This window comes from Xiphophorus couchianus, chromosome 10 (assembly GCF_001444195.1).
Source record: "Xiphophorus couchianus chromosome 10, X_couchianus-1.0, whole genome shotgun sequence".
NCBI classification, from domain to species: Eukaryota; Metazoa; Chordata; class Actinopteri; order Cyprinodontiformes; family Poeciliidae; genus Xiphophorus; species Xiphophorus couchianus.
In genome coordinates, this window is record NC_040237.1 from 5,543,202 (window position 1) to 5,570,432 (window position 27,231).

Here is a 27,231-nt window from a genome sequence, read left to right on the forward strand (position 1 = left end):
GGCAATCATTAAAAAAACCCTAATAAATTAACAAAGCTAAGCCTGGTGGGGGCACAAGTAAAGCCTGGTGGCCCGCCAGGCTTATATTACCCTGAGGGAAACCCTGTATATGTTTATGGTTGTTGTCCTGCCATGTATTATTGTATTTTCATGCAGATGTTTAGTTTCATGCTACAGAGAACTGTGCATATAGGTTAAAAAGTTTAATTATGTTCTGTGTTGGGAAAATTAGTTTATCTGAAAGGTTATGTTTTCATATTATTATTCTTTCGTGTTTTTTACTAGGCTCCTTTTCTTTCATGGTACATTAACTGTTCCAGGACATGGGGACAATGGTGACCAGAAGCTTATGACTCGCTGAGATGATATCCGCAGAGAGACACAGGAAACAATGCCACGTCAATAGTCACGTTCAGACTTAAAGAAAAGAGCTTGTATTTAAATGCTGTGTAATCAATTAATTAGGCCACTTCGCAGCTGTTTAGAGCTACAATGTTCATGTGATTAGGTTATACTCTGTTTCAATAAAAGGTAGTTGAGGACTGAGTTGATCCCAGACAGTGTTGGACTGTGGTTCTCCGTGTCTGGCTTCTCTTCCCTCTTCTGCAGAAAAGTAACTTGTGTTCTTGGTTGATTCCTTGCAGGTTGGGAGCCAAAATAGACCCAACATTCTGACCTGAGAAGAGTACCTTATTTCAAATGTTTGTTTTGCCTCCTTTTTGTCATGTAGAAAACTTTAAACATTCTTCTTATAGGTTTTACTTCAAGCATGCCTTTCATCTTTCCATTCTTCAATGAAAGTCAGATTACCATCAGAGTGAGTGAGGGCTAAATACAAATATAAGCCACATTTTCACACATAAAGTATAAAATCTTGTGTCCTTGCCTTCCGCTTCACATTCAAAGCATACTTTTTGTTAATTGTTGACATTAATAAAGATAAAACACACTGAAATTTGTAGTTTAAATATTGTAAGGTGTGGAAAAGTTCAAGGGGCAGCGATGATTCAGCAAGAGTTTCTTCATTATGGAGCCAATAATATCAGCTCTTTCAGCACACACATAATTTGCTCTGAAGTTCAAATTTGCTTTAAATCTTGCTTATAGCCCAGAGTCCATTTCCACTCTGAGTAACTCCCGAGTCAACCTCAGAAAAATCTCATGTAACATTTAAATGTTAACAGGCAGAGGTATTGATTCGCTATTGAAAAAGACAGCCTTACCTTTAGAATCAATGCAAGCTGATGGCCAACAAACCTTTTAATATCGGGATATTAAAATAAAAAATGCAGCTTAGATGCAATGTATTAATTATGACATTGATTGAATTATTTCCTGGTCAGGAGAGATTTCTTGTTTTAAGAAATAATTTTAGTTTTTGTATCTCAAATTATGATTTATTTGACCTTATGTGTACACTTTCCACATGCTTGTAATCCACTCTCTCTGAAAAAAGAAACATTCAGTTATACAGAAGCTGAAAAGGAGATGCACAAAAAGAAAGTAAAAATGATGCACTAAAAAAATAAAAAGATGTCTCTGATAAATTGATAAATAAACACCTTGTTAGAGTATTTTTTGCACTGAAGTTACCTCTGCTGTTTAAGTAGAAACTAGGTTTATAGATCGTACTTCCAGTGATGGTATGTAGTGTTGATCTCTAAATAACACAAAAGGTTCAGCAGTCAGAAAATAACAATAAAACAACAAAGCTTTTGTAAAAACTAGAAGTCTGACATCAAGGTAAACTGTAGGTTTGTCTCTGTGCCTCAAGCATTTCTAGTTAAAATATATTTGTTCTTCGTTCAGTGAAGTTGCTCACAGTGGATAGAGTATTCAAAAATGCATTATGTACTTATTATTTTTTAACTTAATGGGGAGTTTAATTCATGCAATATTTTTTTCTTTCAAACTTTTACCCTCTTGCATCTTTCGGGTACCATAAATAAAATAAATCACAATACAAGTACACAAATGAACTCAAGAACAGGATATAAATAAATTAAACCCAGATGACTCAAATCACTAGCATATGTCAAATGTTTATATTCTCAGGACTGTCATCTTCTGATATAGAGTAAAAGAAGAACCAAAATCCAATCTGCACGCAAGAAACAAGAAAACATAAAAACAAAAACAAACAAAAAACTTTAAAAAACACAATGGATCAAGTAACTGATATAATTTTAACAAGAGTAATAAGGTTTTACTCAAGTGAGAGTAGCGATACTTCATAATAACATTACTCAAGTACTGAGTATAGCGTAGTAAAACTACTACAATTATTTTTTAAAAAAGTTATTCAAGTAAATATGAAAAGGATGCATAAAAGGGTGGAATATTTTATCTTATCTGAAATGCGATCTTTAGTGTCACGGAAACCAGAGCTCAAAGAAAACCCAGACACCTGATTTATAATATAGAGACCTTGTTTAACAAATTGTTCTCTAAAAATAACACAGTAGATCACCTTTAAACTGGGAGTTTGTGATTTACCGAACAACTAATTGAAATCTGGAAATTGTTCGCCCAACCTGATATTAATGTCTCACAGTAAAAAAGGTTAAAGTGTCTGCTTTAAAAGTTGTGAGGCATTGTGAGACACTGAGATCATCTTACTACATTAACCTCCTCTGAGTCAGTTATAATTTTTCTCTTTCTCAATATTTGTTGATTTTAATCCACTCCTGAATAGTCAGAGTCACCATTTGAGTTGTTTTGAAGTTTGATTTGCAACATAACATGTCTGGAAAAACACAAAAGATGCCGTTCATTCTTTGTGGCTCTACCTGCAGCCGTCATCTGATTTGACTTTTTTCTCTCTTTTGAACACATCCACCTCCACACAGCAGGATTTTGTACCAGGATGCTCTCAGTTTTGTAATGGCTGACTTCTGTGTCCCTGCCGTCAATCACTTCAAACAGCTCTTGACCTTCATTTTGCTGCCTGTGCCATCTTCACATAAACGGGAATGCCTGTTACTTCAAGGCTTCCTTTGTGAGCTCTCAATTACTCTCACACCTTCTCCTCTGAAAACAGAGAGAAAAAATACTCTGTTGCATCCCTGCTTACCTCAAATTTGAATGGCATGTCAGTGTAATTACTTTTCATAGATGAATCCATTCTACGTACTGGATTTTTTTTTTTTTAAACCGTCAGCCATCATTGAGTGTTAATAAATAAGGAGGCTCATTTGTGGGTAGTGGGGTCTTGCAGTGGCTGCAGATAATAAAAGTGTGAAACATGTCACACTCCTTCTCTGTGTCAATTTAAGAGCTGCAGTCGGACCCCAGAGGATCGGCGGGGTGCTGATGAGGTTATCGTCTGTGCAGTGGAGTCTGGATGGGAGTGAGAAGGAGTAAAACTATTACAGACACTGCACATATTAGGAAGTACACTCACTGGCCACTTCACTAGTTATAGTGTTCAATTGTTTGGTAAAACAAATAGTGAATCAGCAATCACTTGGCAGCAACTCCATGCGTTTAGGAATCTGAATGAGGGGAAGAAGACTTTCTGAAGTTTAAACCAAGCATGAGAATGGAGGATGTGAGTGACTTTTGCATTTGTGTGGATAAAAATGTAGCTACATTTATGCTGCATACAGAACATAGTCATTCCATTTTTTGCTCAAACTCATTCTTATGGCACGTTCACACCAAACGCGTTACGCGCGTCAAAAACGATTCTGACGTTACGTTTCAAGTTCAACGCATTTGCACTCTACTGAACTATCAGGTGTAAAAACAACCTTATGGTGCGTTCACACCAGACACTTTTTGAGCGCCAGGCGCGTGTGGTTTACATTCAAAGTCTACGTGGAGCGTTCGGCGCTCGACGCATCAAACACTTTAAAAGGTTCAAATCGCGCCGCGCTAGACGCTCCAAACACGCTGCAACGGCCCTCCACGTGCCTCCACAAAAACGTGTTTGTTGTGAACGCACCATAAGGTTGTTTTTGGACCTGATAGTTCAGGAGACCCATATAAACTGGGGACCAAAGTTGCAAGATGTGTTACATTTTCAGCTACTGTGGTTTGCTTTCACACTGCATTCTGTCAAACAAACCAAACTCTGAAAAAGTTGTTCACCATCCTCGCCTTGCCTTGCACCAAGAATTACTGAATGAAACGACATGAAAACTTACCAAGAGGACACTGAGTGTCGCTTCCTACTTCAAGAAATGTAAAAATATAAGTACCATCAGATTTTAACGGTTGTAGGATTGTTCTTTTATCTTTGGCAAAAGACCAGGAGCTATTTCTCTAGGGCTGGTGTGCATCCACCGATGGATAATTAAATTTTATTCAAATCAGTTCTGCCCCTGGACTCTGTGTTTACAGTGTTTTACAATTATTAATCTTTAGTATTTGTGCTTAAAGCAACTGAGCACGATCATAATCTCCTACCTAAAGAGTGGCTGCATGACCAAATACTGGTTGCAAGTCATAAACATTTCTTTAACTTTTATTGTTCTGGTGTTTTAAACCGCGACCATTGTAACTCAGTACGTACAGTAGCTGTTTTGTTATGGTTGTAGCAACCGGATAATAAACACGAACAATAAATGCAGAATCTGTTTCAGAGAAGATTTTGTTTGTCCCAGAATGATGCAGGAGAACAAATAGTTGCATTTGTTACTCTCATACAAAAATACTTCTTGCATTATATTCCTGCTTGTGAAAGCATACCGTGCCGATGATCCTTTCTGCTTTGAAGTAAATTTACTGATTGAGTTTCGTTACTTTGTTCATCAGTCCCACTTCGGCTTTATGTGTAGAATGAGATTTTGTTTTGTTTTGCTGCTGTAATTGTCAGAAAAGAAAATGGAAGAAAACAGTTATTTTAAAATCTTTTTGATTTTGTAAAAGTATTTTGTTGCTTCTAACAAACTAATTTCTTTCATCGCTAATTTTGAATTTATATATCTGATCTGTGCCAAGTGTCTGTGTTGTGTTGTCTGTAAGCCGCACCTGTGAGTGCTGTTTTCTCTCACTCTTTTATATTTAATGATTGCACCAAAACATGAATACAATGCCTAGACTATAGTGGATATACATGTGTATTTCTGATGTAGAAAAAAATATCAGTCCTTCAAATCACAAGAAAAGATGTTCTGAGCTTAAAGTTTGGCAAAATGTGAAAATCCACAAGATCAAAATAGCACCTGAATAAGACCCAGAAGTGGTTTCTCCTTTTGTTTTCTACCACAAATGTTAAATATTTTATTGACAGTGAGGCTAAAACAGAAGGAAAGCATCCAGACTCCATGACCATAGTGGCTCTGACCAAAAGAAGCATCAGACTTCAAATATTACTGACAAAAGTATCAGTAACTCCCTTTCAAATGCCGTGCAGTCAGCACTTTTCTCCAGTGTCTTGTAAAAATATTCACGTCCCTTTAATTAGATCACATTAAGTCAAATTACAGCCACAAACCTTAATGGGCAAGGCAACACAAAACAGTCCAGGGATATCATGTGGAAGAAAAATGCTACATGGGTTTAAACTGTTTTATTTAAATAAAAATCTTAATGGTGTGGCCGGTACCTGTGCTGGGCTCTGAGGTTACAGATACGAGTCCATGGGAGTATTTCTCTTCCAGCTTTGCTTTTCTTAAAGCAGAAATGTCCTTATTTGCAGAATCACTCAATCTCAGTCAGGTTGAACAGAAAGCATTTTTAAACTTTAATTTTTAAGCCATGCCACATAATATCAAATGGATTAAGGTTTGGACTTTGACTGGGACGTTGTAACACGGTAATATGCTTTCATCTGAAACGGCAGTGTTTAACTCAACTCCTCAAGAGCCGGTGTTGTTTATGTCTTAACCGTGTCCGTCTGACACACCTGAACTAATTTACCTTCTCAGCAAGTCTTAACTTTGGACATTAATCTGGTGTCCAAACACCAAATTTTGTGAAAACGTTTCACATATTTGAACTGTTCACTGTGCTCCTTCGTCTGTTTTAAGTTAAGAGTTTTGATTTTTAGATTTTTATTTAAAGCCATGTCCTCTTCCATTTCGCAAAGATGCTACTTTGTGTTGGTCCATCAGCAAAACACGTGGAAGTTAGTGTTTGTAACAATGTGACCAAATGTAAAAACGTCCGAGGTGTATGAATATTTTTGAAAGGTACCATTAGGACGATGTCTTTTATAAATTGATCACATCGTTAAAATGTGTCTGTTGGACTGAAACAGAGATCATGTCAACTTTGAGCTGCCGTGTCTCAGAAACTGGGTCATTACCAGCTGTTTGTTGTTAAACTGGTTATTTTGGAGCAACTCCAGCTCCTAGAGCGGCTTTTTGGTGTCAGCCTCCACCTTCTGCCTCTGCCAGATGTTTTACATAACCAGAGTAATCACGAGAAACTCAGCAGCAACCTGCCGCAGTTTGGCCTCACTGTTCAACAATCAACAATGGGCTGAAATTTTTAATGTACAACAAAATGACTGTGCTTCAAATATTCACGTTGGATTTCTAAAACTTGAACTTCAGTACACGTTTTCGACCCAGACTGAGGACGCCATTCAGAAAAAAGTCAGATTCAGCTTTTATTTGTAGCCTATAATTAGTGCATGATCCCTAAAGTCCCAAATAACTGTGCCAATCCCTCACACTGCTTTGCATGTGATGAATATACAGTGGCTGTTGCATGAAAAGCTGTCCTAATTCAGGGTCCTAACTCAGCACTCTCCAACGTTCTGACTTGCTTTGTGCAATAATTTAATCAGATTTAATAACAAATCTGAAAATACAGTTTTAGCATAAAAATGTTTAAAAACACAGTTGCAAGTAAAGCTAAATAAGCTACAAATATATTTTTTTTAAAAGCAGTGTCTTGATCTATTTTTTTTCTACATTTAGTCTGATGTGAAAATTTTATTCTTAGACTCCTTCCCTTGGGGTTTAGTCCCCCGGAGGGAAATAACTGAGTGATCTCATGAAGAACAGAGGAAAACATGCAGATTGTGTAGTGAGGGAGCAAATAGGAGAAAATGATGAATAACTATTCAAGGATCACCCAGGAAACTTGCCAAGCCCTGTGGTTGGGGCACAGCAGCCATTCATCCAGCGGCCCGCCGTGTTTTTGAGTTAAAAAATTATTAAAGTTGAGAGAAAATTTCAAAATATCATTTAATAGTTTTGCGTTATTGGAAGATTGAAACATTAATATCTGAACACCAACTATAAAGTCTTAAAAAATGCAAACATTTAGAAAGAAAACTTAAATAATTAAGCAATGCTAAGCCTGGTGGGGGCACAAGTAAAGCCTGGTGGCCCGCCAGGCTTATGATACACTGGGGGAAACCCTGCTATTAACAAATCCCAGTGTATGTTCATGTTTGAGTGGTATTGACATAACTCAAGCTTATAATGTATGCTACCCATTGTTTTCTGTAGTATCATTTTACTAAATTTATGTGCCATATTTTCTTAAAATTTTATCATAGCTCCATAGTATTTTTTTTAATGTTTTGTTTAGCTCCTACTATATGCTTGGTGTTAATATCAGAACCTCCTGGGTCATGAGTGATTTCAACCTTCTTGAAATTAGACAACATTGGTGTCAAACGTTTGTGCAGCAAAAAGTTTATTTTGTGCCGCTATCATTTTAAAAATATTAATAAATGTTTCCAGAGGTCATGAAAGGTCAACCAGCCTTTTTCAAATCAGACAAAATTGACGTCAGTCAACTCGACTGGTTTGTGCAGCAAAAACGTTTGTTTGTGCTGCTTTGGCTTTGAAGATATTAATAAAAGTTTAAAGGTCAAAAGGTCAACCAGCCCCCTCACTTTTACAAAATCAAAATGACCTTTAAACTTTCATTAATATCTTCAAAGTCAAAGCCACACAAACGTAGTCGAGTTGATTGACACTTATTTTAATATTTTTAAAATGATGACGGTACAAACAAAACTCAATCGTTTGATACCAATTTTGTCTGATTGGAAGAAGGTCAGGGGCCAACTTCACTCTGGTCGTGCAATGTTGTCTTACTTCACAGCTTTTGCTTCTGAATAAAATAATATATTGCATAAATGAGTGAATACAAAGACACAAGTATACATACTGTCACAAGTTAAAATTGCTCCCTGCAGTGTAGCTAAACATTAATTACAGTATATTTTTCGATATTCTACATAGATGGTGTGCATTTTCTTAGCTCCATGCTATAAATCTTTTGCAGCAGCTTTCTGTACACATGCGGCTCCCGGGGATCTGGGGAAGTCCCCGGCACAGAGCCATCCGATTTTACTGTCAGCTCATTCAGTTTCTCTACGTCTGTGAAGCTGAAGCTGCTGCCCCCAAAGGATGACTATGAATACAAAGTAAACTTCCTGACTCTTTTTCCTCATAAACATGTTTCACCACTGTAACAAAATGTTAGAATAAACTTAAAACTCATGTTAATTGACAGGTAATGACTCATTTGAGCTGTTCTGGTGTTTGTTTTGGATTATGCTTAGATCTTATTTGGCGCTCTTTGGATTTGGTTGGCATAAATTTAACATAATAAAAATACAAGATGTTCTCTTTAAAATCAGCCCCTGGCAAAACACATGCCTAATTTCTCCACTCGCACCCAGTTTTGTTAGCTTAAACTCGTGTGTCTCTTCTTCACGCTCTGTTTGTGACGACAGGCAGAAATAAATCAATGTCCACAACAATAAAATTATCATAAAGTCTTGAAAAACTAAAGTCATTTAAAGTGGATGACAGGAGATGCAAGAAACTCTGCATGGGTTTGGAAAATAGGACATATACATTGCTAAACTTGTAAATTATTTTGAGATGCTGATTGTGTAATTTTTCTTTTACTTTTTAAAATTACGTATACTAATTCATATTAGTATATAATAAAATAATCTGATCTGTAACATGTCCTAAAGCTTATTAAATGTAACATCAAGTTTGCAGAAACACAATTGATTATACAGTATTATTAAACATGAGGACCAAATAAATACATTATTTTTTCTTCCATATGTTGTAAAAAGGAAAGTAGCTTCCATGTGCTACTAATTAAAACACCTTACCAGCTCAACAGGTGTCAGAGTAATGAAATAATAACTTTTGTGAAATGCTGATCTGATGCACAGGGAAGGAAAAACAACAACGTTGTAGAGGCAGTTGGTGCTGCTTGTCAACCACTTTCCAAATAACTTGAAGTATGTTATGAATCGGAGAGAAAAGTTATTCACAAGTAGAAAACTTTTAAGGCCTTTTACCTTCCCGAGAGGAACACTTATGCAATTTCCCTCCAAGGGCAGTCTGTGAAATCCTCAAAGACATTGCAAAAAACCCCAAGAACTTTCTCTCCGTTAGCATGATAAATGTTGAGTTCATGGAAGTACAGCTGCAAAAGGACTGAACAAGAATGGCATGTTTACCGAGCGAAATCTGATAAAGAATAACTTTTACATTGAATATCAAGATTTCACTTGGTGTCCCTTTATTTTAAGCTGACTAAATAAAAGAATTGGCTAAAGTGACGTCCATATGAAACAGACATATGAACATGCAGCAAATTTTCACAATTCAGGAGTTAAAAACAAGATGGTGGCGTTGAAGACTAACAGCCCTAAACCAGGCACTAAAACCTGATGCCATTTTTCTAAACAACTGGTTGAAATACTATTTTTCTAAAAATCTATTTGGTAGTTTGGGATATTGTTAAAAAAATAACAAAAAAACAACAACTGACTAGTGTGCTGGAAATAAAGAGAGCGGCGAACAAACAAATGCCGCAAACATCCGTGAACTGAAGTAAAGCTGTGAAATTAGGAATGAAAGCGATTTTAGACGCTGATAGATTCATAACTTCTGAGATTTATCGCTGCTGCTCTTTGTTTTACAAGCTACTGAATCATGGGGGTGTACTTAGTTCTTATCACACTTTCTCTGTGTGTGTGTGTGTGTGTGTGTGTGTGTGTGTGTGTGTGTGTGTGTGTGTGTGTGTGTGTTGGGGTAGCAAAGGAGTTCTCTTTCAATACAGAGTCACAGAGTGGATTATTTCTGATGTTGATTTTTATCAGAAACCAAAAGGAGTTAAAAAGGTGTTGGATGAGAACTGATATGGTAGTGGATTACACATAAAGCCGTTTTTAGAACCAAGTAAAGACCAGAGGAGGTTTATTATGTCCTGCTCTAAAGGTGTTTGTTGTTTTATGATATTATTAAGAACGTGATTAGTTTTGCTGTTAAAATCCTCTCAAATGTTCGGTTATTCTCTCACAGAGAAAAACGGTAAATGAATATACATTCAACAAACTTAAACTTCATGGCATCAATGTGGCTTTGTGATTAAGCTTTCGGACATTTTCTCACAACACAAATGTCCACATTTGATGTCCAGATAGACATCATTTCTAAAGTGACTCAAAACCACAGTTACAGACAGAAGCTGAAAAAATCATTGTGGATTCAGACAGTTTACAAAGGCACCAAACATGCCAGACAGATATCTGCAATTCAACCAATAAAATATGAATTGCATTTTGGGAGAAATGGCTTGCAGGAAATGAGTGATTGGTTATTTTAGAAAGTCATACATTCATCAAAGAAAAGTCTGAAACACTAATCTGGTTTCTTTGCCTCTACAGAGACGTACTCTGTATATAAAACATCTAGTGGCGGTGTGTGTCTTTATGATTTGCAGCAATACATGAACATGAATTATCAACTTTTTCCATTAAGTGATGTGTTTTTAAAGCAAGAGAACAGGTCGACTCATCTGACCTGCAACATGAACCCGAACCTTCAGCAGCCGTTTCTCAGAAAGGGAAAATAGGCCTTTTATATTTTTATGCCCTTTTATTTATTTATCTTTCATCACCAAGGCAACCACTGCAATATTTTCATGTTGCAGCAACAAAAAGACAGTCAAAAATCATGTAATGAAAGTCTTTACATTGTGATGAAGAGACGGATCTCTTTTCCTTCGTTTTTTTTGTTTGTTTGTTTAGGGCTAAGTTATAAAACCATTTCAAATGCTTTGAACATCTCACAGCGCTCTGCTGTCAATGTGGAAAAATGGTGATGACAGCATCATGCTGTGGGAATTCTCTTTTTCAGCAAAGACCGGAAATATGGTGAGAGTTGGAGCAAATCTGCTTGATGTGTGATGGCAGGTTGTTCGAATTGAACATTAATTAAACCAAATAATAGTTTTATGTAACTGCATATCTATTAACTGTGTTGTTTCATTTTGCTTGATTTTATTCTTTTTGTCACCTTCCTAAAATATTGGCCTAAATTAATTTTTAAATAATTAAACGTTATTTTTTTGTTGCTAAAATCATTTAGCAACAAATGATGCAAATGCAAAAAAAATTTAAAAATTACTTTATTTTAGTAAGGTGACGATATGAAAGAAAGGAGCCAGGCTGAACTATGTTTATACTTCTGTCGGCCTCTTTTTCTAACAAATAGTCATCCAAATTCATATTATGGCATTTGAATTGTTAATGTGTTTGAAATAAATGAAACTTAATATGTCATAATTATCATTTTAAAAATTATATTAATTAATTAAATAAAAACAGATTATTACTGGATTTTTTTTTCAGATGACAGACAAAAAAAATCAAGCGCAGTTATTTGTCTAAATGTCAAAGGCTTTGTTTGTGCCTCAACGAAAGCGATGGAGATAGGAGAGAGAGAGAGAGAGACAGAGAGAGAGAGAGAGAGAGAGAGAGATGTCAGTCACAGGTGCAGCATGAATGTCTGGTGGGATCAGATGATTTCTGGGCAGGGCCGTAAAGTACGGGGGGCAGGTGGGGCCTGTGGCACTTCACTAACAGAATAACAACAAATACAAGGGTTTACTTGAAGATTATCTGACTTTTTAATAGCTTTTATTTTGTAATCCTGTTGCATAAATGCAACCTGTTCAATACGGGAAAGAAAAGAGAACATATTGTTCAGATAAAGCAAGTCGTGAAATAGCCTAAAGTTGTTCAGTTCTATAATCAGAGGAGTAATTAAACTGGTATTTTTTGTCCATATGAGGAATGTGGTAATGGAAATCAATAACTTTATATGCAATACTATCATAAAGTCTTTCTACTGAGGACTATATTGAAATGTTAGTAATAGCAGAGCATCTAGTAAATGTCTAAACTGTGGTTAAGAAAGAGAAGCTACATCTGGAATAAAATTTCATTTATTTCTCTGTTTTTCTATCCTCTGTTAAAATTTCTGTTGTCCTGTTCATAACTTCTCCCCAAACAAAACCAAAAGCAAAAACAAAACCATACAACCAAGAGATTATTAAAAAAGAAACTAGAGAGAGATAATGTGTTAGCGACAGTAAACGGGCCTGACTCAAAACAGAAAAATGTTCTGAGCCACCAAACAATACAAAATGTTCCTGCATTTTAATGAGACCCAGTTTGTTGGTATAATTTTACACCTTTTGCATGTTAGTTTTACATGTTATACATGTTAGTTAATGTTTCTGAATTGATGCATCATTGGCTCTGATTTGTTGAACATGCATTGAAATGACATGTGAAATGTCAAGTGGCGTGCTAATTATACACCATGTCATATCAAATTAAAAGCGCTGGCATTGCCCTCACAGCTGTTAACTCTTGCAATAATAATGGACACATAGTGGCATAAAGGCCTCTCAATGCATAGGAAAAATCAGTGGAAGAGTTTATATGTGCCATGAAGACAAACAGCAAAAAAAACAAATCAGTGTGATTGATTTGCTCAACCGCACAATCATTCACTTGTCTAAATGTTTTATGAATGGTTTGCAGTATGGGACAAAGCCAAAGAGGACATGTTTCTGCAGCTCAGACTTCCTAATTACAGTCGAACAAACGGTGGCCAATGTTCAGGAGTTTGCTCCAATAACTGTACATTGTGTTGTTTATGAGCTTGTGAAATATTTTTGAGGTAACAAAACCTTTTCTGAAGTTATCAGAAAAGGTTTTTTTTGGCATGAATCAGCAAGCTGCCTCTTGTCTCAATATCCTTTAAAAAGTGGCGTTTCACTCGTAGGAACCAGAGCGTTTGAAATCAGAACGAGAGGCTGATCTTTATTTTATCAGGCAGAACCAGCTGACACTGTTGTAAATGAGCCAGACACCCTGTCTGCTTTTAAAGGGCAGGATTAAAACCTTCCTTTACCGTATTTTCTCACTCAGATATACTCTTGGTGCCATAGGCTCAGACTTAACTTCCTTTACTCTCCATTTGTTTCATTTCCAGTCTTTGCTGCCAATAAATTTGCGTCGTCTTTCTGGGTTTTTTACTTGGTACTTCTGACCAAGAGTAACTACTTGACTTGGTCTCTGCTTTGCCTCTCGACTGATGCGTTTCTAAATTTAAAGAAGAGAAGCAGCAAAATGTCGCTCTTGCAGGTAAGAATTTCTCCTTAGGTGGTTTATGAAGTACGATGGAGTATTAGGGCAATACGAAGGAAAAATAAAAAGTAAAAAAAAATAATTTATGTCATAAATTTTAGTCATAAAATTACGAGAATAAAATTATATAAACTCAGTCATTGTAATACGTGAATAAAATTATAGTATCACGAGACAACAGTCGAAAAAGAGAAGAGCGAGTGTTTAAACCCAAATAGTGTTGAAGAGGATTCTGTTTTCGCTGAGCAAATCCAACAGCTCACACCATTTAAGGGTAACCAATAATGCTTCCTTGAACAGGTTAGGATGAGTCTATGGTCCATAGAAAACATGTTAATTACATTTTTTGTACAAAGTCATTCTTCAATAATGACATTTTACTCTAGTCAGTTCTGCCAATTTTGAGCTTGTTTCAGAATGAACTGCTTTAGTGCCTCTTATCACTTTAAATCCAAATAATTCAGCATTTACACTCACACATAAAAACGGATTCAAACAGATGCACTGATACACAACTGTACGTCTTTAAAAAGCAGAAGTGGAGCCTCCTGCACAACCAACAAGAATGCAGCAAGCAGTTTCTAAATGGTTAGTCAACCATGCAGGAGCTCAGGTTTGGTTGCTAGGTGACAGGCTGGGCATGGCTGAGGTTGCTAGGTAACAACGTTGAATGTGACTTAAAAATCCGAAGGGCTTTAAAATGACTCGATTTCCACACACCAAAAAATATCCTGAGTGAAGTTGGTCCCCTCACCTTCTTCTAATCAGACCAAAATTTTGTCAAACGTTTATGCAGCAAAAATGTTGTTTGTGCCGCCATCATTTTAAAGATTGTTAGAAATGTTTCCAGAGGTCATGAAAGGTCAACCAGTCCCTTTTCCCTCCCTTCTTCAAATAGACAAATTTGGTGTCAATCAACTCGACTACATTTGTGCTGGTTTGTGCAGCTTTGGCTTTGAAGATATTAATGAAAATGTAAAGGTCAACCAGCTCCACTACTTTTACGAAATCAAAATGACCTTCAAACTTTCATTAATATCTTCAAAGTCAAAGCAGCACAAGCAAAAACTTTGCTGCACAAATCAGCACAAATGTAGTCGAGTTGATTGACACCAATTTTGTCTGATTTGAAGAAGGTGGGGCGGCTGGTTGACCTTTCATGACCTCTGGAAACATTTCTTACTATCTTTAAAATGATGGCGGCACAAATGTTTGGCAAAGTTTTGTCTGATTTGAAGAAGGTGAGAGGGCCAGCTTCACTCAGGTCAAAAACCTTTAATATTGCCAAAAAGTGGCTTGGTGTTTGTTTTTAAGCACTTGTTGTTTTTAGAAGCTGTTGAGACCCAAATGGAGGAACAAAAACATGTAAAATGTGATTTTTGTTTTTTTGAATAATGGGTGGTCCCATTCAGGCTGCACAGTGGCGCAGCTGGTAGAACTGTTGCCTTGCAGCAAAAAGGTCCTGGGTTCGATTCCCGGCCCGGGGTCTTCCTGCATGGAGTTTGCATGTGGGTTCTCTCCGGGTTCTCCGGCTTCCTCCCACAGTCCAAAAACATGACTGTCAGGTTAATTGGTCTTTCTAAATTCTCCCTAGGTGTGTGTGTGTGTGGTTGTTTGTCATGTCTGTCTCTGTGTTGCCCTGCGACAGACTGGCGACCTGTCCAGGGTGAACCCTGCCTCTCGCCTGGAACGTTAGCTGGAGATCGGCACCAGCACCTCCCGACCCCACTAGGGACAAGGGTGTAAGAAGATGGATGGATGGGTCCCATTTAAGAGATCTTATTTGGCATTCAGCTGAGTCATTCCTCCAGGATTTGGTTTGTTCAGCCACAAATATTTGTGTGTTTTCATTGTGTCAACATATATTCTCTGAGGAATGTTGTTCTATCAGCTTCTTGCGCCGTTCCAGTGGATATATGGTGTTTATTGACATGTGTAACGACAAACAAACGTAAAACATCCTGTACAAAATGAGCAACTCGGCCTGAAGGAGCTCAGCTGACGTGGAGAAACCCAGTTGGGAAAAACCTGGACAGCCCGGACCAGGAATCAGGAACGACGAGTGAAAGGACAAAAAGGATCATTCCACACAGAGTGGCATTGTTTTCTTCTTTGTATTAGTTGTTCTGTTTGTATAATGCTTGTTAAGTCCAGACCCAGATTCTGATCCTCTTAATATCAGCCAGAACGCGGCATCATGGGACCAGTTATACTGCGGGTCTCACTGCTGCCAGAGGGCCGCTTTGTGAAAAATGTCTTAACAAATGCACAACAGCAATGCAGGAAGGATGGGTTTGTTAGATAAAGTGACGTAAATGACGAAACAAACCTTAATCTGTTGTGTGTTTTTGTGTGGTTGACTCATGATTGTTGTGACAGAAGCGTAAAACACGGCAGCAACACACTGCGAGATCTCGTCTTTGAATTCCTGTTTTAACACAGAGCAAGAAACTGATTTCCCACTGGGTTAAATTTAATCCACGGTTAGCTTTCCGGACCCAAGTCATCGCGGCTGAATTTAAAGCAGCAATAGAGACATTTCTGCATTACCTTACAAAAGGATTCCCACCACTTTTTCTCACTTTGTCTCATTACAACCAGAAATGTTCAAGTATTTAGTGAATTACATATAAAACTTAAATGTGCATGTGTATAAATCCAACTTCATGGGATGAGAGAAGGACAAAATGCAGACAAGTTATTGGGAGGTTTAACTACAGAGGCAGAAAACTTACAGATCTTGCATAAGGAAAGCTGGACATGCAACCAACCAGTCAAGAACAATGGAAACCAGTGAGTTTATACACTGATGGGAGAGTGGAGAATGACATTGAATGCAGGTTAACTAATCAGGGGAATGTGGAACAGCTCGGAGCAGAAGCACTGAGGTCGCAGCCTTCATCCTGCATGTTTCTGATGTTCCTCTGCTCCAACACAGCTGGATTATCAGCTGGATTATCTCATCAGTAAATCATGAGGGTTCTTTTTTCCAGAGACCTTGTAGTCTATTTATTTCATTGAGGAACATTTAAAAAACGCAACGTGGAATTGACCACCATTTAGCTAAAACAATCATATTCATGTGTTTGAATGGCCCAGACGTAATTTCAACTGAGGATGTAAAAAAAAAAAACACTTTTCAGAATTGTTTTTCCCCAAAATATATTGAAAAAAGAATTTCCTTCTTCATAATTGTCTGTAACAAAATAATTTACATTGTGGTAGCTACAATGGGTATAAATACTTTTGCAAAACTGTGCTTGCTTTAAAATTGACCTGTAAGCTTCATGAAAGAGTTTGAGCTTTAGAGAGACAAAAAGTGAGCTGACATTTTGGATGGATTGATTTAATTAGGGGTTAACGTGTCGCAATGTTCAAACAACAACAATAAAAAAAAAAGATAAATGGAGGTAGGCCATGAGTTTGTGACTTCGAACAACACCCAGCAGGGTGGTCATGCTTACATTCTTGAACATCCCTCTGCTGCTGCTGCAGACAATCAGCCATTATAGTCGAGCTCCAAGCGTCTCGAGTCTTTCCTCTATTCAAATGCAGGGCAGAACGCTCACAGCTAAATGTCATCTTGGATCTGAGGTGAAACGAGCAGCTGATTTTTCAGCCAGCAGTCGCGACCGCAGCGTGTTCCTGGTTAATGTCCTTGCCTACTTCTGTTGTACCTCCAGCGACCCTCTGTTCCCTTTAAGAACAACTGGGAAACATCAGTGGCGAAATGATTCTCTCACACTTAAATTAGTAGATTATTGGATTATTGATTATTAGTAGAAGGTCTTGAGCAGGTTGAATTTCATACATTTTCCGCTGTTGCTTTCTAATTCATTTTGTGTAGGCAACAAAAAATGTTTTTAGTTTAACTAAAAAAATCACTGAAACGTATATATAATTACCACATACAGTATTTGTCACCGTGCTTTAACACTGACCATTTGCGTATTAAAATTGAGTGAATTTGCATGTGTGCTGGTCTTTCCGCTACTTTGTCATTTGGTTTTATGTGCCAATCTGGCACAAACTTCTAGAGAACTGTAAAACAGCTGAAACACTGAGTTCCTTTAAATCTAGACTGAAATCCCGCCTGTTTTAGAGTCACAATAAATGAAACTCTCACCAGCATTTTGATGAGTAACAGTGGCACTTGGCAAAATGTAATGTTTCACTTTTTGGTTTTGTATTTTTGTGTTTTTATGATTTAAAGCTCTTTGAACTGCTTTGTTGCTGAAATGTTCCATACAAATAAACTTGATTGATTGATTGATTGATTGATGTGTCAGTGTGTAGTTACATAAAAAAAACATTTGTAATTTGGGTAATTTTGTTCTTAAAATTAGAACCCGTCTTCCTAGCATTTCAGCTGGTCCATGTTTCAGGAAAAGATTTGTGCTTTTCCACATTGAAGCGCAAAATGAGTCGTTTTCCACGCGGTGTTTCGTTCTGAACATGTCCGCCCATTCCCATCTTCAGGACATTTCATGCTTCTAACGTTTTGGTTGTGTTTTTTTACGCAATAATCTATTTTCAAGGAGCTCTCCGTAAATCCATCTCCTCCTGAAAGGATCAACCTGGATTTTTCGAAGTGCAGTTATTTTTAGGAATATTGTTTCCTTTAATGGCAGGAAAAATATCACCTTGAGTTTCTTGGAAAAGACAAAAAAGAATAGATTAGGCAACGCAGCAACAAATGTAACATATCCTTTGAACTTGTAGACTGTTGTGGTCTAGATTAAACAGCACAAAATGCTGTGCACAATTTTTATTTTTCATCTTCATTACACGGGTTTTCCATACATTTTGAAGCTCTGGAGGGATACCACACTTTTGCTGACATTAACCAAGAAATCAATCACATAAATTTGTTATAAAAGTATAACTGATTAAACTTTAGCTTTAATAACATAAAGCTACATAATTTTTAAAGTTTAATCAGTAATACTTTTATAACAAATTTATGTCAGATCATGATTTCTTGGCTAATGTCAAGTTGTCGTAACAAAGACATTTTGAATAATGTCAACTTTGTATTAAAAGTGTCATGATTTACAGAATGACACTTTATGACAATAGTCATAAATATTCATGAAAACTTACTCATGTTCATGACAGTCTTATTCACAACCCGTCAAATAAAGTATTACCAATATTTCTAAGCTGTGAGAGTGATGTGTAGAATTAGTCTGCATTGAAAATAAGTTTTCTGAATAGGAAACTCTCCTGTTTCCGTTTCCATTTCCACTTAGAATCATTGATTTTTAGAAAGAGACGACATGGAAACAATATCTTGATTTCTGCATTTCTATTAATACCTCCTTCACTCTGTTATCCTTTTCCAGCTCTCTCCCTCATCATCTCTGTCATTGTGTGGGATTAGAATATTAGATGCACATCCTCTCAAAATCTGTCTAAATCAAGCCTGAACAAACTCTAATCCTTCCTTTACCATCCATTTCTTAAGCTGTGACGTTGCACCTCAGATGCATCTCAAACTTTATCTCTGTCACAAGTATTTCCTTTAAACATTTTCATAAACTTTTGCCAAGTTTATGACATACTTGAATAGATTGTGTTGGGATTTAAGTTACCAGGTTAACCCAAAGTTGTGTACAACTGTGGAGTCGAGGGAAAACAAAGTTTTTTATTTCATAATTGAATCTAAAAAGAGTGGCATGTATTTCAATCAATCATCAATCAAATTTTATTTGTAGCACTTTTCAAAAACAAGGCAGTTCAATTTGCTTTATATATATATATATATATATATATATATATATATATATATATATATATATATATATAAAAAACATAGAAATCAACAATACATGCATTTGTATCGAGCCTCACCGAGTCACAACTTTCTTTTTGAAACATATTCACAAGTAAAATATCTTGAACTTTGTTTGAATAGAAAGTGTAAACTTATTTAATCATGCCTTCTTTCTTTTATGTCTTACTTTTTAGACATTATTCTTTAAAGAAAATAAAAACACGTGTTAGAAAACAGTAGTCAACTTGTCAGTTTAGATGAATGTCCATGTCATGATAACTGAACAGAGCTCAGACATCAGATGTTTATAGAGTTTGGGATATTTGTTTATAACCCAACCACTTCTTGCCTTGGTGTTTCATTTTTTTATGTGCTGTTTGTTCACAAATGTTAGCTTTTTTTTCCTTTCTTTTTTTACTTAGGTGTATCAGCAGATCTGACATAAATGTGCAGCATACTTTTCAGATTACAATTTTTGTCTTGATCATGGATCAACAGATCAATGGGGATGTTTGTAAATTGATCAGCAGGGTTTGGACAATCAGGGAGGAAAATGTGGCACAAATTAAGAAAGAACTGCTGATGTCTTCAATAACCACTGAAACAAATAACAACAAAGGTTAGATCTATTTGTGCGCACAGCACAGGGACCCACTAACAGTCTGAGGCTTCCCCGGAGCGGGGAGTGGATGAGAAACGGAGGGAGAGACAGAGGAAGAGAGAGAGAGCGCGCAGTGTTTCCCACCGCTGCACAGCTGTTGTTCTCCAGTTTCTCTGAGGAGGATGTAGGAGCCGGATGGAGAGGATGACCGGCCGCTCGGACTCCTAAAACCACCTCAGACAAGCTCAAAACATCTCAAATAAAATTCTCTTAGAGGCTCTCCATTGTTTGGTCCGCGGATGGACTCCAGACTCCATATCGGACCGGTGGTTCCGACACCGGACCCGACCGGCAGCGCACCTTGGAATATCAGCTCCATCAACCCGCACCGGCTCATGGAGGTGTCTCCGGTGGCCCCAGCTGTAAGTGTCCGCATCTGTTTCCTGTTTTCAGCCGATTTGAACGCAACAGCTGTCCGCGTGACCGGAGAGCTGCTGTGCGCTTCTGAAATGCGCATCAGAATCTGATCCAGATCTGCCAAATCCAGTTCAACACAGCTGGAAAAATCTGGGGAAATGCTGCTTATTGATAAAAAAAATAAATAAAATCCTACCCTCTTGTAAGATATTTTAATATTTTTTACGTGGATATTATTGCAAGAACATGATCATAATTTAAAACTGATCATGGAAAGTGTAGGATTAACCAGCCGTGAGTGGATGAATGGATACTTGAATGATTGACGGATCTTCCTGTTGCTCCGCTCTTTTCATTCATAACCGCACCTGAATGGAGGCAGGAGTGCGGGTGGTTCCTCCATGTCTTGTAAAAAAAAAAAAAAAAAAAAACTGTCATGTCTGCGTGCAGTTATGCGTGACTTGCGTTCCCAAAGAGCGCATCTCCACACACAATGTATCTGAAGGTACAGCCACATAAATACCTCTCTGGTCGCTTTTCTCACGGTGAATTTCACAGAGCCATTCATATTTCTTTTTTGGTCACATTTTCGTGCTATTCTGAGTTAATAATTGCCTGTAATTGTTTTGTCTGCTGTAAATGATAACCTTTTGGTTGTCTGCATTTCCGAAGTTTCTCTCGGGAGGGAAATGTCATTGAAGAGAGAGATGAGTGAGACAATACAGCATAAAAAGTGAAACAGGGATGAGAAATCGTTTATTGTCTTAATGTTTTTGGTAAATTTCAAACATTCTGCACTTTCTACCTTCAAGTCCTGTCAATAACTCTCCATTACTTCCATCTATAAATTTAAAACTTTAACCCATAGCCATTCAAATATCATAATTTTTATTTACTAATCTTTAAGACATTAATAAACCTTTTTCATTTAACCTTTTGACATTCAATTAATCATGAAAAATACTGCTAAAAGGTGCATATTTTGAAAATGCTAATATTTATTCATGTAGAAATGTGGACTTGAGTTCAAGGAACAAAAAGTGTTGAGTTTTCAGAACAAGTCCAACAAGCTGACTTTTATTTTGTTTTTGTAATGACTTACTTAACCCCTGTTAATCTATATTATCATATTGTCTTAATACTGAACTACATAGTTTTTAGTTTAATTTCTTCCTATTATTCAGAGGAGTTTTAACAATGTTTTACCATAAATCTACATTTAAAGACATTGTTGTTTTGAACATTAAGCATGTTTAATGTTTTAGATTTTTGTAATTTGAGCCATGGTGAGTGAGGTACAGTGTAGTGAGTAAATGTCAGGAAATGTTATATATCTGAATAAAGAGCACAAGGTGTGCTTTTAAATTTCATAATATATGTTAAATAATGCAGCTAGCTTAGCAGCAAGAGATGTGGAAGGCAGTAATTTAAACATATTATTTCAGAGTAAAATATGCGCATACATCACATGTCAGCCCGTAATTCCTGTCTGTAATTAATTTCACTACTGATTATTTGAAGAAAAGCTTGTTTATAAGACTAGAGTCTCAAACTACGAGTGTAAGTCGAGCCACAAGCCCTTAAGTCACAAGCTTTAGTCACTTCTGAAGTTTTTTGTTTCTCAACACAACTTGAGATCTAGTCTCTCTATCTGTCTCTGTGTCTGACTTTTTCAGAATATACTGACTAGAGGGAGATTTTGAAGCACTTTGACAGCAGATAATCTGTTTTTCAGGGTCCATTGTAAAAAAAAAAAGTAGCTTTTTGACACCAATAAAAACTATTTCATTACACAAACTCATTTTGCCTTGAACAAGGGTCATAACCTGTGAGATGTGAGCATTTTTTTTAACCATTTATGGCCATAATGCATTAAAATACACCATGGTTTAAGTTCATGAGTTCACAATTGTTTGTTTGCATGAGAGAAATAAAGTAGGAAGCAACAAAACAATAATGTGTCTCTATGAAGAGGAGATCTGAAGAGGCAGGAGCCAAATACGAAATGGTTGGTCAAATGGCCAAACATTAGTTAAGTTCCCAAATCTTTGCTTTTTCTGAATTTGAATTATTTATCTTGTGGGATAAATATTACAATTTTCACATACACCAACCAGGCATAATATTTTGCTTCCAAAAGCAACACATGGTCTCCTTCTTCTTTCTTTCTTCCCATGATGCATCCTGGCGCCACATTTTCCCCCAAAACATAGAAAATTTCCCAAAATATTTATTTGTAACCAATGTTTTTGCTTCTGTAAACAACGAGCTGCTGTCGCCGTTCTTCTTCTGCGTATGCAGGTTGTCTTGAAGTCTTAAATCGTTCACACAGAAGTCTGATTGCGGTCACTTTTAGTTAGTAGTTTGAAAGACAAGGCAAAAAAAAAAAAGCAAAACTCCAAATTGAGTTTAGCTTTTTTTAGCTGAGTGAACGCAGCCCGAACAATCTGCTTCCAACATGTGACTCAAGATGAGTTCTTAAACTTTTCCAACCCAACCAGCGTTAAAGCCTTCAGCAATCAGCCTGCCTGCAGGATCGGGCCACGCTGGCCAGCCTTCAGTCCCCGTTAGCAACAATTAACCTTTGACCTTGCCGTTGGTTCAACACTGCTCCTTTTCTGAGCAGCAGCAGACTGGGAAGTCCCCTTAAGAGCTGCAGTTTCAGAGACGCTCTGAATATTCTGGCTTTCACAATTCGGCTCCTTTCACTCGAGTCTCTATGGATTCCCATTTTCCTGCTTCAACACATTAAATTTGATGACATAATGAACGTTATTAAGCACTTGGTGCCTGATAAAGTTCACTTACTAATAGGTCACATTTAAAATATGGATGTGGAGTCAAAATGTAATTTCTGCCCAATTCGATTAACCCACAGTTACCAGTTGTTTAATGATTCAACTAATTTCTGGAAAACGTCAGTCTGGTCTTTCTGCCGTACAGGTTGGCTAATTTAGGCCTTGCTTCCAAGGAGTGGCTGATCCTGTGGTCATTGGGAGAGCAGCTCATCCAGTATTCATTACACTTAATGAGACAAATGAAGAAAATGGGAGATTAATATATGGAGAGAATAGAAAACTGTGCAGAAACTGCAGGAAAACTGGAGGGATGGCTGGAACATCCATTCTGAATAACATAGTTATTCTGTCTTTAAAAGAATGAAATAATTACGAAAAAAAGCATTTATCAGACTACCACTGCAGAATTTCCCCTCTGAGGAACAACAAAGGATATTTCTGTTTTATTCAAATAGTACAGGCTAATAGGTTTCTTAAAAATCTCCATTTTCATCCCTTTAGGTTTATTCTTCTATGTCTGCTTTCCTCCCAATTCGAACAAGCAACCCAGACTGAATGAGTGCATCAATCAGAGGGACCTCTAGTGGCTTTGTTAGGAAGTGCATGCAACGTTATCGATAGATTTGTTCAAAAACAAATAAGGATGGTGCAATATGTGATTATTTAAATTTAACTGTAAAGTATTTTACCATAATTTACTAGTGGTGCACTTTCAGTTGAAGTTTCCAGCTCCTCAACTTAGAAACGTTGTGTGAAGTTTAGTGTTTCTCTAATCAGAGTCCAGCATTTGTGGCATTTGAAGCTTTTCAAACAGCGACTGAAAGCGAAAGAGTCCAAAAAACTTTTATGACAAAGTGTCATTTACACTTTTAATGCAAAGTTGACACTTTTAGCAGACTTTTAATTCAACTTTTAGTACAACTTTGCATTAAAAGTGTCATTATTTACCAAATGACACTTAATGACAACAGCTGTAACCGTTCATGAAGGCCCTTCATGTTCATAACAGGTGTTATTTCATGTTTGTGACAGTGTTATGTCAGTCTTATGAACATCCTTTCAAATAAAGTGTTACACCGCTCCTTAATTAATTTTTGGGTTGTTTTCATCAGCATTCAACAGGCAGAGAAGTGAACTCGTCATGTTAGAAACAATTGAAAATGTGAGATTTTAACTGAGCCGAGGAAGTCAAACAAAATCTTGACTTTGTGTACTTACTATTCAGAAGTTATTTTCTCCCATCAGTCTCAAAGATTATCTGGATATCTCTGAGATATTAACCACATATTTGTTGGAGCCGCCTCATTTCACCCCTGCCAAAAATCTCAGAATTTTATCCGATTAGCTATCTGAACAGTTTTAATTTAAATGTGTGAATCAAAACATTCCTGCGAGCGGCTGACGTGAGTGAAAATTTATTATAGACGTGATTTTCCAAGCAGACAGTTACATGATTCCAAGCCACAAGAAACAGCCTGAAAATGTACGTTTTCTGAGACGATGTGAGCAATGGGTTCTTGAATTAAAGCCGTGTTCAAATGTCGCTGCGAGAAATTGTTATTTGCATAGTTATTAGATTGAAACATTGTGGTTTTAGAAAGACAGATTTGTCACTGACAGCTCGTCAGAAACGGATGGAAGCAGCAACATTTTCCGATGAGATAAAAAGAAGCACCATTGTGAATAAATACAAGAGAGAGAAGATCTACGCTTGAAAACACTCTTAGAGGAAATTATGGTGCAGCTGATTGATAGACGTTCACTTGGTTTCATGTTTTTCTATTTTAAATCAATAGGGGTGGACTTGATGGTGTCCTTTAGATCATCGTCCATTTGACCTTCATTTTAAGATTATATTTGGTTTCTTTTTGGTCAGCATTGGTTCTGGTTTGGAGATTTGCCATTCTGGGTCAATTGTACTTTGCTTGTACTTTGACCTTAACAGAGGCAAGTTTAGAGGTTGTTCTGGTTTTGTGACCTTCTGGTTGAATCGTCGATGAGCTCTTGGAGTAATTTTAGTTAATTTCTCCAGTTGTGGATTATGAATCTCAGGCTGGTTACTCGTATCCCAAAGTTTTAGGGTGTTTTCACACCTGATAGTCCAGTAGAGTCGGTTTGATTGGGGACCAGAATTGCAACAACATTTGCTACATTTTCAGCTGCTGTGGTTTGCTTTCTCACTGCAATGTGTTAAATGATGCAAACTCTTTGAAAAATCTGCCCCTCCCCTTCCCTGTGGTGGTGTTACACCAAGAACTACTGAAGGAAACAACAAAAAAACACAGAAGAAGACACTGAGCTCAACTTCCTCTTTGTGAAATGCAAAGAAGAGTCAGATTTTAGCAGTTATAGGGGTTTTCTCTTTTGTTCTTGGTAAAAGAGCACAAACAAATTCTCTCTCATATCTTTGTTTTTGTTGTATTTACCCACAATGCCATGCTTTTTAGTCCACTTCCTGATTTTGGAGCAGTTTATGGTCCACTTCGCATTCACATATGCATTCGAACTGCACCAGAGTTCACTTCAACCTAACCGTAACGCTGGTTTTAGATGGACCAGAGTTCGATTACGAATTCACACCTTCCCCAAATGAACCGGACTTTCCAGACAAGTGAACTGGAGTTTGACTAAATCGCACTAAACCAGACTGGAGTCAATGCTCATTTAGAAATAACTTTGTAAACTTTTCCAGATTTTTAGACGTCAACGACTTTTTGTGTTGACAGTTAATTATTTGGATGTTGTTGCATTTTGAGATCTTTTAGCCTACTTCGTGCTGTCAGACAGTCCATATGATTTTTGACTCTACAGATCAGTCAGCAATCTGCTGATGACGCTCATCCTTGGTGTTTGTCTCCAGCAGTCTTGCTAACCAGTTGCTAACTAATTGTTAACTTTTTTGCATTTCATTTAGTTTATTAAACAATAATTTGACAGCAGCTATGTGTATGTACTCATATTATCTTTGTTTTATATTTAAAAAAATTAGCTTAATTATCTGAATTATTTCAGTTTGATACAAAAAAAGCAAAAGATCTGAACATAATGGGTGTCTACGTTTTCACAGAACTATAGCTCACAAAAACAATACCCTCAAACTGAAACACTATCATCTTTGCATCACCTTTAGCAAATAAGCCTGTTCATTAGTGTAATTATTCAGCTGTGTTGTTCTGTGTTTTCAGGAGTCAAAATAGTATCTGAGTGACAGCAGATTGTGATAATGAGGCTAAGCTGTCTAAATAAATCAGAATATAATCATGACTGTTCTCAATTAGGAATGTCCCTTCAGCTATACAGCTGGGTCGAAACATTTCCATATGCAAGAAAAAGACAATCAACACATTAGTCTAGACTGAATATGACCTTTTTTGGTCAATTAGGGAAAATTATTTCTATTTGCTTACTGCCAGATTGGCCGGGAAGAGAGCGGTTGTAGATAAACGATTTCAATCCCTGTAAACGATTTGGGAAAACTGAGGTGACGAAGTCACGGCTTTAAAGCTTCTGACAACTTTTAAAAGGGGAAATTTCACTTTTTTCACCTTCAATCATGTTACGATGTTATTCCCTCGTCAGAAACACACCTGGAGTGTTACTTTGACTCATTCATGGTTGTTTGAGAAATCCTCGAACTAACACTGGGATTTTTTTATGAGGCTGTCTTGTGGTATTTGGCCAAAATGACAAATGTTACATTTTAGCAAATAGGGCATCGTTTGCAAACCTGGGAGCACCGTCCCAGCTGTGAAGTATGAGAGAGGCAGCATCATGATGTGGGGCTGTTTTGCTGCAGGAGAGACTGATGAAAAAGTGAAAATGTTGAGGCAACATCTCAAAACATCAGCTAGTTCAGTTTATTTCACAACAAAGATTTGATGCAAGTCATATTTAAATTTTATCAATTACTAAGAAAATGTATGTAAACTTTTGAATCTAAAGGAAATTTTAAAAATCTCTAAATATTCCTCTATAAGATTGGTTCTGTTTGCTTTAATTCATTTATGTCGCCTCACATTTTCTCTCATTCTCTTGTCAATATCTAATCTTCACCATCTTTCTTATATTTCTTGTTTATCCTTGTCTGTTTTTAGTGTCACTGTGCATTAAACATCAACCAGACCATTTATATTCAAATTACAAGAGGCAAAACCCCCCAGAAATCATAGAGGGACAGCACTTCCCACCATTTTCTTCAAATCCCACAGAAAACAGAGAGGATTTCACCATTTCCGCCGCGTTTGCCGTGTGA

At 36.9% G+C, this 27,231-nt stretch overlaps 1 protein-coding gene across 1 annotated transcript in view; it reads left to right on the forward strand.

Moving 5' to 3' along the window:
• The first annotated feature begins 20,063 nt into the window (after window positions 1-20,063).
• The window catches only part of LOC114152375 (melanopsin-A-like), a 28,215-nt gene continuing 21,047 nt past the window's right edge, over window positions 20,064-27,231 (forward strand). The window contains exon 1 of the mRNA XM_028030260.1: window positions 20,064-20,186. Coding sequence (XP_027886061.1) covers window positions 20,064-20,186 — 123 coding nt within the window. The remainder of the gene's footprint in view (window positions 20,187-27,231) is intronic.